The sequence below is a fragment of the Micromesistius poutassou genome (assembly GCF_964030765.1).
Source record: "Micromesistius poutassou genome assembly, chromosome: 11".
NCBI classification, from domain to species: domain Eukaryota; kingdom Metazoa; phylum Chordata; class Actinopteri; order Gadiformes; family Gadidae; genus Micromesistius; species Micromesistius poutassou.
The window spans coordinates 1714872-1729032 of record NC_140281.1 but is presented as its reverse complement, the minus strand read 5'-3'; the positions used below and the strand labels follow the sequence as shown (position 1 = coordinate 1729032).

The following is a 14161-nucleotide window of genomic DNA, read 5'->3' as shown; positions in this document are numbered from 1 at the left end:
CAGCTGTACCCTCCGCTCCCATTTACAATATCCAATATCCTGCCGGACGCTTTAGCCCTCCCTCCTGATTCGGGGGGCCTAACTGCCCCGACCATGTAAGACCATAAATGTAAACGGTTATTATTCCGAAATCAGCCACCTCTGAGCCTGCTGAAACGGGGCGGCGCGGCGCGAGCCGCGCGCGCCGTCCCAGCGCCGACGCGTTGGACGAGGGGAGCTGGCTGGCTTGCGGACGGCAGGGGCCCCCTCGGCCAGGGAGCTCGGCCTCGGCTACCTGCCGCCCGGGCCCCCATTTTCCGACCGCGCGCCGCACTGTGTTTGTTCTGCTTCTACGCCACAGAAAACCACAGCCAAACATGGACTTAGAAACCTTGAAGAGAACCCCCCCCCCCCCCACCCACCCCCCCCTCTCCTTTAGTTGGACTGTTTTCAGCCACAAGAACCACAGGGACCCCCAGTACCGGACTCTACTGCACCAAGGGGTCTCTTAGCAGGCTTCATGTCGGAGAGGGTGATGTCATTTATGTGTGTGTGTGTGTGTTGTGTGCACGTGTGTGTTTCTGCATTCTGTGTGTGTGTGTGTGTGTGTGTGTGTGTGTGTGTGTGTGTGTGTGTGTGTGTGTGTGCCTGTGTGCCTGTGTGTGTGTGCCTGTGTGTGTGTGTGTGTGCCTGTGTGTGTGTGTGTGTGTGTGTGTGTGGGCGGGCGCCTGGGCGCACGTGTGCCTGTGTGTGCCTGTGTGTGTGTGTGTGTGTGTGTGTGTGTGTGCCTGTGTGTGGGCGCGTGTTCTTGTATTGGGAGACACCTCCGTCGGGAATGCAAAATAGAAAACATTGTCGTCACCATGGCTACAGCGTCATCCCTTGCGTGCATGACATAGTGATGGTTTATTGGCTGCTAAGGGAAGCATGGCCAAGCGTGAAAGAAGTATGTCTGTCACAGAAAACCTAGACTTCAAGGCTATTTATGGAGGTTTAATAAGGGCTTTGTGGTAGTGCACTGGGCGGCCCGCGCGCAGCTCTACGTTTTCTTGTGCGTGTCGGTGAGGTTTTGTTATTAAAGGGGAGAGGTGGGGTAAATTATAAAACCGCATTTGTTAAGTTTCCAAGGAAAACCTCGGAAAGAAGCTATCAGAATCAGGGTTGCTCAGTCTTGGCAACCCAATCCAAGCTGTGGAGTGTTTTACTGCGGAGACATTTGTTGAATATTGAATTGGACAACTCTGTCGGATCCTCATCTGTCTGTCTGTCTATCTGTCTGTCTGTGTGTCCCATCCATCCTGTTTTTCTGGCGTCTCAGTTGGACACGAGCTGTAGGTGAAATTGAATTGGGGTGATATGGACTTTTTACATGTTGGGGGAGACAGACTGATTCATGACCCGCCTTCAATTTACAAAACAAATCATGGCTCAAAACTTATTCCTTCCCCATGATGTCCGGTCCAGCTCACCATGCAGAGTTATTGAACATGGCAGCCACAAATCTGAAGAGCCTTTCCCAAGTCCAGTCCAAACACGGCCGGCTTTATACACGGGTGTATCATTTCCTTCTCATACGTTTTCCTATACAGCCACGAGGTTTGCGGGCTTCGCCAAAACACTTTGAGGTGAAAGAGAGCGCAGTGGAACCCCCGAAAGCAATGAGACAAAAAAAACAGAACTCAATCCGAATCGGTGCAGTGAGCCTGCAGCTCGGTGGTCCCCTTCTCTTCGCACCTTCTCATCCGCCGTGGAGCCTGAGTGAGCTGGAAAAACCAGAGGTTGAACTGTGCCAACCTTCCACAAGAGGGCACAGATGACATTTCAATCTGGCCAGTGAAGCCCTGCTCCCCTGCTCTCCTCCTCCTGCTCCTCCTCCTCCTCCTCCTCCTCCTCTTCCCAGTGGTTCTGATGACCTAGCTCTTTGGCAGCGGCGGCGGCGGCGGCCGTGGCGGAGGTGGCCAGCGCCCGGCGTGTCACGGCCCGGTCCAGCTCGGCTCATGAATCTTCTTCGGTGATTTAGTTATTAATGACGTGCCCCTGGCCCTTGGTGAAACCCCTCAAGGACACGCTGGTGGAAAAACGTTGTTTTTTTTTTTTTTTTTTTTTCTAGAACAGCTGTTCCCTTGTCCGCGGTGACGAGTGTCGTCGTGTCGTTGCAGGAGATTTTTCTCGGTGAAATGGTTTTTGCAGTGCCACTTTTTTTCTTTTTCAGTGCGCCGTTTATTAGGCGGGATATGGCCTCCTTCTTTTTGTAGCCTGTGTGCCGACTTCATTTTCCACCTCATTTTGTTTCGTTGTGTGTGATTTTTTTTTTTTTTTCATTTGCAGAGAAACAAAAAAAACATTGTATTTTCTTTTTTTCTTTTTACAACCAATTCCAAGTGGTAGTAGTCCTTAGTGGTACGCCAGTTCTAAACTAAATCTACCCTAAACAAATGCCCAAACATATGACTCAAAGCACTAGTTACGTAGGTTGAACAGCAGTTGCATTTTCTGCAGATTGCAGAAAAAGTTTTCTCGGGGCCCATCCGTCACGCACAGTGGCCCGGGTAAAGTTTCATTGTTTTCAACCCGTGCTCTGATTCTCTCCCAGAGAGCAGCAGTGTGTAGTCCCCGGGGGAGCGGAGGCAGGCCTGTGAGCTGAGCTGCTCAAGCTGTAGACACACACGTTACCGAAGCTGCTGAAGAACATTTGTACCGTGGAGGAGAAGAGCTCTGGAGCGGAGAACAAACACAGTCTCTGTCGCTGCCTTAAATAAACCATATGATTACATAAACAACGTTGTCCAAACTGAAAATGAAGATCATTTACAGTGTTTTTATGTTTACGCAGGCCTTAATTACTTTATTTACTCTCTTTTGCCTTTTAGTTTAGCTTCGGATCGGCCGTTGGCTACGGATACCGTTGGCCCGCAACGTGTATCCTTCCCCTAAACAACTGCCACTTGTAATTCTGGAACACTTCCCTGCTTCCCTGTGAGTGTCTGTGTGAGTGTGAGTGTGAGTGTCAGTGTGTGTGTGTGTGAGTGTGAGTGTGAGTGTGCGTGTTAGTGTGAGTGTGTGTGTTAGTGTGAGTGTGAGTGTGTGTGTGAGTGTGAGTGTGAGTGTGTGTGTGTGAGTGTGAGTGTGTGTGTATATGTGTGTGTGTGTGTGTGTGTCTGAGTGTGTGTGTGTGGACTCGTTGCTAAGGAAGCAACCATGCAAAACCAGGTGAAGGTTTCCTGTTTATAACAACTATGGCGGGTCGGGTCGGGGTCTCCGGGAAGCCCGTGGTTTACTTTACACACCACTCGGTGTCTGTAATGAAGCCTTCAAAAAAAACCGCGGCTGCTGCTAAGCTAAGCGTCCTGCTCATTGTCACACATCGCCGTCTCCAGCCGTGAGGTTACGAAGGCTGAATCCGAGGCCATCATTGACCACATGATCGTGATTTACCTGTGCCTGTGGACACCCAGGGGGGGGGGAGGAAGAGGGGAGGTGGAGTGAGGAGGGGGGTTGCGACTGCGATGGCTTGATTTACAGCAGCATGTGGCCGGGCTGCTGTGTGTCCTTGCCGTCGGTGTGCTGTTACACTGAGTCCGGCTCCGGCGCTGCTCTCCATATGGTGGGGAACTGAGATGGGACCCGATGGGGAAGTTCTGCTCCTTCGCTCAGTGCTTTGGGTAAAGTTTTTTTTTTTTTCTGGTCACAGAACGGTGATTCTACTGTCGCACTGTAGCGCCCTAGAGATTGGTCGTCGATTAATGGAGCAGGCCCAATCAACTGAGAATCGTTAGGATGTTGCTCCAAGATGGCGCCACGCGTGGTCAACTTGTGTTGGAACTCACTTTTTTGTCTTTTTTTTTTACAGTTGTATTTCATTTTAAATTGCATCTTATAATTTCTTCCTCCACAGGATACGTGTCCCGGACAAGTTCCTTCCTCGATTGTTTCAGTACTCGACGGCCAAAGACGATAAAACCCAAATCTTATCGTTATCTTAAGCAGTTTCGATGGGAAAATGGACTCTCTACGATTAAGTACGGCGGCGTAGGGGGAACATGGATGCAGCTGGTGGGACGGCCGCGGTCACGCCGACAGATCAGCCTGACCTGTTCTGTTAATGCAGAGAGAGAGAGAGAGAGAGAGGGGGAAAGGGGGAGATGGAGAGAGAGAGAGAGAGGGAGAGATAGAGGGGGAGGGAGGGAGGGAGGGAGAGAGAGAGGGGGAGGGAGGGAGGGAGGGAGAGAGAGAGGGGGAGATGGAGATAGAGAGAGAGAGAGGGAGAGAGGGAGAGAGGGAGAGAGAGGGGGAGGGAGGGAGGGAGGGAGAGAGAGAGGGGGAGAGGGGGAGAGGGGGAGACGGAGAGCACAAAGGAAATATTTGTCCAATCTGTCCAAGCAGACTCCCGCAATTGAGCGCTGAACTTTCCCATCGCTTTGCTGTGTGTGTGACACATGTAATTGAAAGACAAATGATGCTTTGAACTGAGCAGGAGGCAGCAACCGAGTTGAGGAACTAAAAAAAAGAAAACCTTTCTGCTGTTTCGTGTAATTAGCGCAGTGTAATTATCCACTTGCTACTTTATGGTTTTGATCTGCAGGGAAAATAAACAATAACAATGTATTTCAAACCTTCAATGTGGAAAAAAAAGATTGGAATCAAACAGTGGCTTGGCAGGAGTTTCAAGATGGTTTCCGTGCATTTAAACAAAACATGAGAAGTTACGAGAAAATTGTAAATGCTAAAGCTATAAATATATTCATTTGGACAAAAAAAAAAAGACTTTCACCACGCCACATAAAAGCCCATTGACCATTTTTATGGCAAAGATTATTACCATATGTAAATACGAAGCAAAGCCTTGGTTTAGCCATGGTTTAGCTCTTTAGGTCTGTGTAAACACGGGCTCCACAGCGGAGCGGAGATCCATAGATCAGTCTGCAGCGGGACAGCGGGGTCTTTCTCCCGTCTGCGTCTCACGGGAGGGGAAACGTGTTGAAGCCCCAAAGCACCAGGAAGTTATGTTGTATTGTGTAACCACAGAAAGAAAGTCCCCCAACAAGACTTTCAGCTCCCTTTCCACGATTCTTCGGGAGATGTTGCGTCTACAACTGTTTGAGCTCCTCCTCGGCTGTTTGCGGATGTCAAACGTTTGTCAGTTGGAAGTGAAAAGGGGGTTGCCCTGGGCGGTGAAAGAAAACTGTTTGCTCATGTCCAACCGCCGAGAATGGATGGGAGGAGGGATTCTCTAATGGTGGACGCTCTTGTGTTTGGAGAGACACATGGAAACCTAAGCCGGTATGGACAGGCATCTTATTGAATGAAGGAAGACTTAGGGCTTTCACCCTCCCGATGGACAGGGATTGGAGGAGGAAGAGGGGAGGGGGGCGCGGGGGTGTATGAATGGAAGGTGGGGGGACGGGGGGGACAGGGGACGGGGGGGGGGGGGGGGACGTTTGCTGTAGACAGTCACTGGTTGTGGGTGGAGATGAGGTCAGTGTAATGTGATTGGTCCTCGCTGTCGCCAAATTATTGTTCTCAGGCTCATGAGAGAGCTTTGCGGTTTGAGTGTGTGTGTGTGTGTGTGTGTGCGTGCGTGTGTGTTTGTGTGTGAGCGTGTGTTCTAGATATCTTTCTTCTGATACATCCCAAAGCACAGTCATAGTCATAGTCAAAGTCATAAAAGAACGTGTTTTAATAAAAAAGTACGCCCAATTTTTCATCTGCGTTCCGATGACCTCCGGAATCAGCGTGTGTGTGTGTGTGTGTGTGTGTGTTCAAGGCTTTATTAGTGTCTCACGGGCTCGGAAGACCAAGAACCTCCTGATGGATCCTGTTTGGATTTGGATCGGACTCTTCATCACTTTTCTCACAGCGCCGTTAAGAACTTCAAAGAAGCAAAGATCATCTGGGTTTATTTTATGGGCCCGGTGCGTCTCTGGGGAACCTGGGAGGGATTCAAAGACAACGCAACGCATCCCTGAGAACAGTGAGCAAAGGAAGTTGCTGTAGCGCTCCTTCAGCCACACCACACGCACAGCTAATATGACTTGGCTTTGCGGTGGATCTGAAGTACATGTCCCGCAACACAAAGTATGTCTGCTTTTACCTGCTTTGGGAACAGGTCGTTTGGTGATGCTAAGGTCACTAGGGGTGGATGGGGAGGAGGGAGGGAAGGGATTTCAGACTCCAGTTGTGACTTGCTGACAGGTGTAGCACAAGCTGGGGTCAAAGGTCAAGTAGGGTTGCCATGGCTGTGCAGGCCTGGGACTGCCTCACGTCGCTTGGTCAAATAAAAACGGTTCCTCCTCGGACGAGTGTATACTTAAGTTATATTGCTGTGTAGCGTAGGCAAGCAGAGTGAGCCGTTTGTTCTGAAGAATGTTTATTGAGTTTTTTTGGCCCATTTTTGGTAAATTCTTTCAAATAAGACGTATCAACAGTTCAATAACAATCTCACCGATAACTTATCTCCTTTAATAGCTTTTTCTACTTAAAGTGCATCACGGGGAACAGTACACATAAACAATGCGTAAGATAAGACCAACTATGATTTCCAGGCACTTCTATGGGCAGCGTGCGTGCACAGCGTCGTTACGGTGCATTCTTGCGCCGCATGTTTCGTGGCGATCGTTAAACGGTTCTGACAGCAGGGAGAGAATGAGCGTTTTATCTTATGGGAACACCTCGCAGCCACGGGAACCTCTAGCATGTGTCTGAGCTGCTGAAGGGCCGAAGGGCCCGCTCCTGTCAAGAGTGTTTCAAGAGGCCAAGCCCTTCAAACACAAACGAGTAATACCATATCATACCATATTTATCCTCTTGTAAATATTGAGTAGGTTGTGAATCAAGTGGGACGGTTCTTTGATGTCGCTCGGTCTCTGGTACGTCTGGCCAGCCTCTGATCATCCGGTGCGATGATCAAGCTGTTTGCCTGCGGTTGGCAATGTTGTGTCTTGGCGGTTTTCGCAGTGGAACCACCAAGCTTGGTTTTGATGGGTGTTGGTTTGTAATTGTGATTCTAACACTGAGGTCGTGTGAACGTTGGGCGCGCACGCGAGAGAGAGAGAGAGAGAGAGAGAGAGAGAGAGAGAGAGAGAGAGAGAGAGAGAGAGAGAGAGAGAGTGAGAGAGAGAGAGAGGGAGAGAGAGAGTGAGAGAGAGAGAGGGAGAGAGAGAGGGAGAGAGAGATCAACAGATTGGTCCGACATGACAAGGCCATGTGCGCTACACCTCTCCGTGGCATCTCTGTTTTCATTCCTGCTCTGCGCGGCGTTGATTACCGACATGAAAGCACATTCTTGCCTAGGTCGCTTTTTGCAAACGCCTGTAAATTATGTTTGACAGCAGGGGCGAGAGAGAGAGAGAGAGAGAGAGAGCGAGAGAGAGAGAGAGAGAGAGAGATAGAGAGAGAGAGCGAGAGAGAGAGAGAGAGAGAGAGAGAGAATTAACACCAGGTTAAACCAACAGTGGGCGGCGAGCTCCACATCACTCGTGGAAGAGCACAAGGGCTTGTGTAAAGTTACACACCACATCCCCCCCCCCCCCCCCTCCTCCTGGGTCGTCTGCCCCTGACCCTCTGTCAAAAGAAGTCCGAGACAGAAAAGGAAAGCGAGGGAGAGAGAAAGGTGGCTGATGGGGATGTGAGATTGGAAGTAGAGACATGCACTGTGCGAGTGTATACAAGCTCAATGGTATCTGTTGTACTTTGCCATTGCTCCTCGCGAGGGCTAGTCGAGCAGGAAGAATGATACCTGAGCCATCGGCTTTGGCTTTTATCTGGGATCCACTGGTCCTACTAGGGTATAGCAGTAGCAGAACTTATTGAGAGAGAAAAGCCTGGGCCGGAAACCAACATCTGCAAAGGGCGGAGTTTGGCCTCTGTTTCGATACAGAGCTATTCTGATAATTCATAGATTTATTAATTATCACTTTATTAATCAGTGTACTTCTACACTGGCCAGTGTTTATTCAAAACCTCTACGGTCACTTTGTAAGAACGTTGGTATCAGGACAGGATTTTTCAGCTTGACTTTCCAGAGGGAAAATTCTACAAGTGCTGGCTGAATCTGTGTCCGCTGTTAGCCAATTACGAGCTGAAGATCCCTGCCTCCAGTGACACGATTGGTCGAAAACAAGTGAAAGAGTGTGAAATGCCCAGTTAAATACCCATCTTAACTCGACTGCCATCAGACTTTAGTCTATTAGTCTATTATCTGATTTGTGATGACTACTGTGACGACTACTAGCCATTACATGACTTGTAATGGCTAATCACACTCACACCTGGTGGTATAACATGTCCCCTTTAACATCAGATGTTTTATCCTGGTCTTTTCACCTCATTTCTATTGTGCTTACACCGAGCTGTGATCCAGCCCTCTTGGAATGTGATGCGGGGTGCGTGTCCCTGTGAGGTTGTTTGATCGCACTGTGCATGGGTGACCAACCCAGCCTCCCCCCCCCCCCCCCCCCCCGTGGCGATGGGTGCAGTGTACCGTATCGTATGATCAGCAAAAAACGCTGCCAGGTAATCTCACCGGCCACATAAACCATCGCGGGTCACCTTGTTTGATTTTGCTGGTGACACCGCCGGTCCGTCAGGTCTGTGTGTCAGCGCCGTTTGGGTTTCATGGTGGTTTGGTGGGCGCCTTCAAAGCGCATACTTGCCTGTCGTCCCTCAAAGTCACTCCTCATGGTCCTTTCTTTTTCTCCCTTCATTCCATCTTAAACCGAGGTCTCAAAGGCAACCCACGCCGTTCAGACTCAGGTTTCCCTATTCTCTATCTGAAAGGGTTTGACACAGAATCATCTTGGGACACACATGGCTCAAACCGTGCAAACATAGTGGTCCTGTCTGTCTGCTTGCCTGTCTGTCTGTCTGTCTGTCTGTCTGTCTGTCTGTCCATCGGTATGACATTGAGCAGTGGGCCCCTGAGGCCCTACAGGGAGTCACTGCCATCACCGCATGGGAGAAAGTTAGAATCAGACGAACCCTCTCCTCCTCCCCCCCCCCCCCCCCCCCACCCCCACACCAACTCCTTCTCCTTCTCCTCCTCCCTGCTCCCTCTCCTTTCTCCTCACCACCATAGAGCTATTCTCCCCCACCATCCCTTGCTTCGGAGCAGAAGCACACCCAGCCCAGCCCACCCACCCCCCCCCACTTCCCTCACCCCTCCCACCCCCCCCACTCCCTCACCCCCTCCCCTCTGCACCAGCTGGATAACAGATGGAGCGACCTGTTGGCCAAGAAAGTAAAGGGAGAGGGAAAGGATTGAAGTGGGTGGCTGGGTGGTGGTGGCGGCGGTGCCGGCGGTGGCGGCGGTGTTGAGAGAGAACCTTTATCATAGGCAGATTGTGTGGATATCAGAGACGTGTTTCTGTGTTTGTTTTCGCTCCGTATTCTTCCCTCTGCGTTTGCTGTCGAGCGCAGCGGAGGAGTTCCTAGATGGACGGGGAGATAGATGGTAGGTACGTTTCTCATCCCTGAAGGGGAGGTTTAAGACACGCCTTTAGTTAATGATTCTAATAAATAAATGATAACGTAATCGTCATAAACATGAGTGACAATATAATAAAAGAAGCATCTGCACAACATTAACGTTACGCGACCTGAAGTCAGAGTGCGCACTCACACTGTGTGTGTGCGCGCGCGCGTGTGTGTGTGTGTGTGTGTAGTGCACGTGTGTGTGTTCTTTCTCATCACTCCCAGCCCTCCCGGCTAAGTCAAAGCCCTGTTGGTATCGCTGTGTTTATGAGGCTTCAACAACCGGAGGAAGTCGTCCTGAGGACAGGCTCTGGTGGGAGCGGACCGTCCACGGCCCGGCCGAGAGAACCAGCTCAGCGCCTCGTTGTGTGTGTGTGTCTGTGTGTGTGTGTGTGTGTGTGTGTGTGTGTCTGTGTGTGTTTACGCACACTTGGGGAGCGTGTATGTTTTCCCGTGCGTGGTCGGGGTGCGGTGTGGCCGGAACGCCGTCCGTCCCGCTGTTGTTTACTTAGTGGGACCGCCGGGAGACGAGACCCCAGGGCGGGGGTCCGCAGCTACAGGGAGGAGCCGCCTCACAGATCTGGACAAACACCACCTCCGCTCTGTGTGTGTGTGTGTGTGTGTGTGTGTGTGTGTGTCTCCGTCCCAGGTTTATATGTGTGTGTTTCCATCCATGTGTGTGTCTGTCCCAAGTGTGTGTGTGCGTGTTTGTGTGTGTGTGTGTGTGTGTCTCCGTCCCAGGTTTATATGTGTGTGTTTCCATCCATGTGTGTGTCTGTCCCAAGTGTGTGTGTGCGTGTTTGTGTGTGTGTGTGTGTGTCTCCGTCCCAGGTTTATATGTGTGTGTTTCCATCCATGTGTGTGTCTGTCCCAAGTGTGTGTGTGCGTGTTTGTGTTTGTGTGTGTGTGTCTCCGTCCCAGGTGTGTATGTGTGTGCGTCCGTCCAAGTGTGTGTGTGTGTGTGTGTGTGTGTGTGTGTGTGTGTGAGTGTCCGCCTAAGTGTGTGTGTGTGTGTGTCCATTGAAGTTTGTGTGTGTCTGTCCCAAGTGTGTGTATGTGTGTGTCCATCTCTCCCAAGTGTGTTTATGTGTGTGTGTCAGTCAAAGTGTATGTGTGTGTCCATTGAAGTTTGCGTGTGTCTGTCCCAAGTGTGCGTAAGTGTGTGTCCGTCCAAGTGTGTTTGTCTCGTCTCTCCCAAGTGTGTTTGTGTGTGTGCGTCCATCAAAGTGTATGTGTGAGTCCCTCCAAGTTTGTGTGTCCAAAGTATGTGTGTTTGTCCAGATCTGTGTTTGTATGTTTGTGCATCCAAGGGGGTGCGTGTCCGTCCAAGTGTGTTTAACCATCCAAGTGTGTGTGTGTTTATGTGTGTTTGTGTGTGTCCTTCTTAGTGTGCATACCCATTGAAGTGTGTCTGTTTATGTGTGTGTGTGTGTGTGTGTGTGTGTGTGTGTGTGTGTGTGTGTGTGTGTGTGTCCGTCCGAATGTCTGTATCTGTCCCAGTGTGTGTGTGTTAATGTGTGTGTGTGTGTGTTTATGTGTGTGTGTCCTTCTAAGTGTGTGGAGGGCTGGTTTGTTTTCACACTGTATACAGCGGTGGTACTAAGGGGCGTTGGGTTTGAGTTTTAGTTCGTGTTCTGCGGGTGGATTAACACGCCGTACTGTGTCACGTGACACCTGATCATCCATAGTGTTCCCCATGTGCTGGGCGATGAGGTGTCTGTTTAACACCGTTTTTTCCATTTATTCCTGCTCATAGGTTCCCATATTATAATAATAAGATATTACGATATGTCGTCACTGCCGCAGGCTTTTTAAGAGGCTTCAGAAGTGAGATATGAAAATATTTTTGAATAATGGATTTATGGCGAGGGAGTGGACACATGGAGAAGGTTTTCATTAAGTTACAAGCTGGTAACACCTGAAGAAACAATGGAGCGGGCAGCCAGTCACCACCACGTGTTTATAATAACCGCCTGTTTCGGTTGGCCCGCACACGGAATTTATATTGTCAAATTATAATTATGACATAATAAAATGTGATGAATGAATATTGAAATATTCTACACTCTACGATTGGACTTCTTCTACTTGTGGATAATTGTCCTGTTGTCCTTGAACGAGCACGTGCCAAGTTGTTCCAGGCAAACCTTTCTATTTTATAGTCCAACCCTTCAGCACATCATGCAGCATATTATTAGTTCCATATTAGTCACATTTCTACATTACATGTTTTTTTTTTTTTTTTTGTATTAAATGTCATAATGCAATAAAGGGAGCGTCAGTTTATCTTGTACAATAATAATGATAATAATAAAAATAAAAGTTGTTTGTAGTTAAAATTGCCTTCGGCCCTTCCGGTGACTTCCTAAACCGAGGACCCTGCTGGAGGTCAGGGGTTCGTCGTGGTGTATTGCTCATTCACATGGAGGTGGTAACACAGTGGCCCGGCCTCAGAGTAGCTGGATGATAACTACCACTGTTAGGCTCGCTCCATGAGAGGCCATTCAACAGTGAGGTGAATGAAGAGCTCTGTCCTGTGGTGATGGCACGCAGGTGAGACGTGCTGTGCTTCCTTTCAAGGCCTCATAAAGTAATTGTTGAATTGTCGATTGGAGATGAGTCACTATGCTTTTGTGTGAGATGGTCTAAAAACTCAAGACTCCAGACAATGGATCTTGAGTTTTTAGTTCAGATAATGGAATAATTGTTGGCATTTTGGAGCTGATATGTATCTATACACTATACACTCACAAATTGCCAAAATTGCCCGAAACTAGTGGCCTTTCATTTGGCGTCCACTTAAATTCATTACCTTTTGCGACGCTTTTACAACGCCGTGAATGACAATCAGTGCCATTGCTGTGTCTCAGGTCAAACCCCTCCACTTCCTCCTGACCATACCCTCACTCGCTGTCCACCCTTCTCCAGAGCAACCCCTCACCAGTGGGCCAATAAAACGTTAATGATCTACGTCCAATTGTCCCAGGATGGTGTTGTTTGTTGTTTGCGGTTGTTTGCGTTGTGTTTTGTGCCGTTTATCAGCGGGGGCCAGGCCGGTTCCTTCGGGGAGAGAGACAGCTATCCCTGCAGGCCGGAGTCGCTGTGCTAGTCCTGGCCTGGACTTTACTGTTCCCTTCCTCCTCCTTTAGTGCCTTGTCTGTCCCTCTGGCCGAGGCCTGGGGCCTCCGGAACCTGCTCCGGGACACACAGCCCAGCGCTGTTTGTCTGCCCTGGGGCGGGGAGCGCTCCTAAAAAGGCTAGACAGGCCGATGGAGACGGACACAGCTGGACACCCACGGGGCCCCGCACGCAAAATACAGGTTTCTTTAAGAAACCACTCGCTTCTTGTCTCGATCTGGAAGTACTTGGAATAAAACTTTATCCCCCCCGCCCCCCAGTTTTTTGTAATGGTGTGTGAGAAACAGGCTTGATTAGTATGTTTACAATAGCTTGTTGATGGGCTCCAGAAGGGTTGACTCTGTGTGTGTGTGTGTGTGTGCATGTCAATGTTTGTGTGTGTGTTTGTGTGTGTGTGTGTGTGTGTGTGTCAGTGTTTGTGTGTGTGTGTGTGTGTGTGTGTGTGTGTCCTTTGACGCTAAAGCACACAAAAAGACAAACGCGGCTCCCTCTCTGAGTGCCGTTGACCCGGTACCGTTAAGGTAAACACACGCGCACCTTGTCGCACAGCGTTTGTTTTTTTGATGCACAGTTCAATGGGCACTCGGATTCTGATTTATGACGCAGCAGGACTGCGGGTCAGAGGTCGTTACCCCGCAGGGGAGCCAGGCTAAAATAAGCCGGTGTGCCGCGCCACCTCAGGGCCGGCGGGATCGCTCATAAAGCCGAACTCCAAACTGAAATCCCCTTCTGTATAGCGACCGGCCTCCGCCCCTCTCCACCCCTCCCCCCCCCCCCTCATCCAGTCTGGGGTTTAAAAAACGACTGGGGCATTTCAAGTGATATTTGTATGTCTTCAATCCCTTCACACGTCGTGAATGGACCTGCTCAGCTTGAGACTTGATGTTCGTCGTGTTTATGCGTGTTTTGGGTTCGTATAAATAACTAGAAAGTCCCGAACGCCGTCCTTTCTCGCACTGCGCTCAGACAACAACCCGCCACCACAGACCTTGCTTGTGCCGGCGTATGAGTGCGCCCAGGCCTGTGGAGTGTTTTAATTAGTTCAGGGCGCTCGGAGAGAGAGAGAGAGGTGTGTACGGGCGACCAATGCTCCATCGCTGTACGAAGTTAGTCCGGCACGCAGCGAGACTCTTAAACGCTACAAAACTACACTACTGTTTGCACAAAGCTGCCAAAGACATGAACAAAAACAGCACAGTGGGAACCCTCCTTCGCACCTTGTGTTTTGTTTTATATTTAAAAATAAAACATGTCTTTATTGTATTTTCCAGATGGAAACTCTGGTGATCGATGAGTCTCACTGAAGCCTTGACACGAAAAAGTCTGAGTTTGGTGTGTGTGTGTGTGTGTGTGTGTGTGTGTGTGTGTGTGTGTGTGTGTGTGTGTGTGTACGTGTGTGTGTGTGTGTGTGTGAGTGTGTGTGAATGCGTGTGTGTTTAGGCTTGGAGGCTTAAGACGCTGCGACTGCGGCTTGTGTGTGTGGGTGTGTGTGTGTATGTGTGTGTGTGTGTGGACACATGTGTGTTTAGGCTTGGAGTTTTAAGAAGTTGTGACTTCGGCAGAGTGGTGTACGTGT

At 49.8% G+C, this 14161-nt stretch overlaps 1 protein-coding gene across 1 annotated transcript in view; it reads right to left on the bottom strand.

Moving 5' to 3' along the window:
• Positions 1–14161, bottom strand: part of LOC311355857 (uncharacterized protein) — a gene marked incomplete at both ends in the record, with an annotated part of 39933 nt that overhangs the window by 14043 nt on the left and 11729 nt on the right. Inside the window, 2 exons of the mRNA XM_084475674.1 lie at positions 140–329; positions 1714–1773. Coding sequence (XP_084331800.1) covers positions 140–329; positions 1714–1773 — 250 coding nt within the window. The remainder of the gene's footprint in view (positions 1–139; positions 330–1713; positions 1774–14161) is intronic.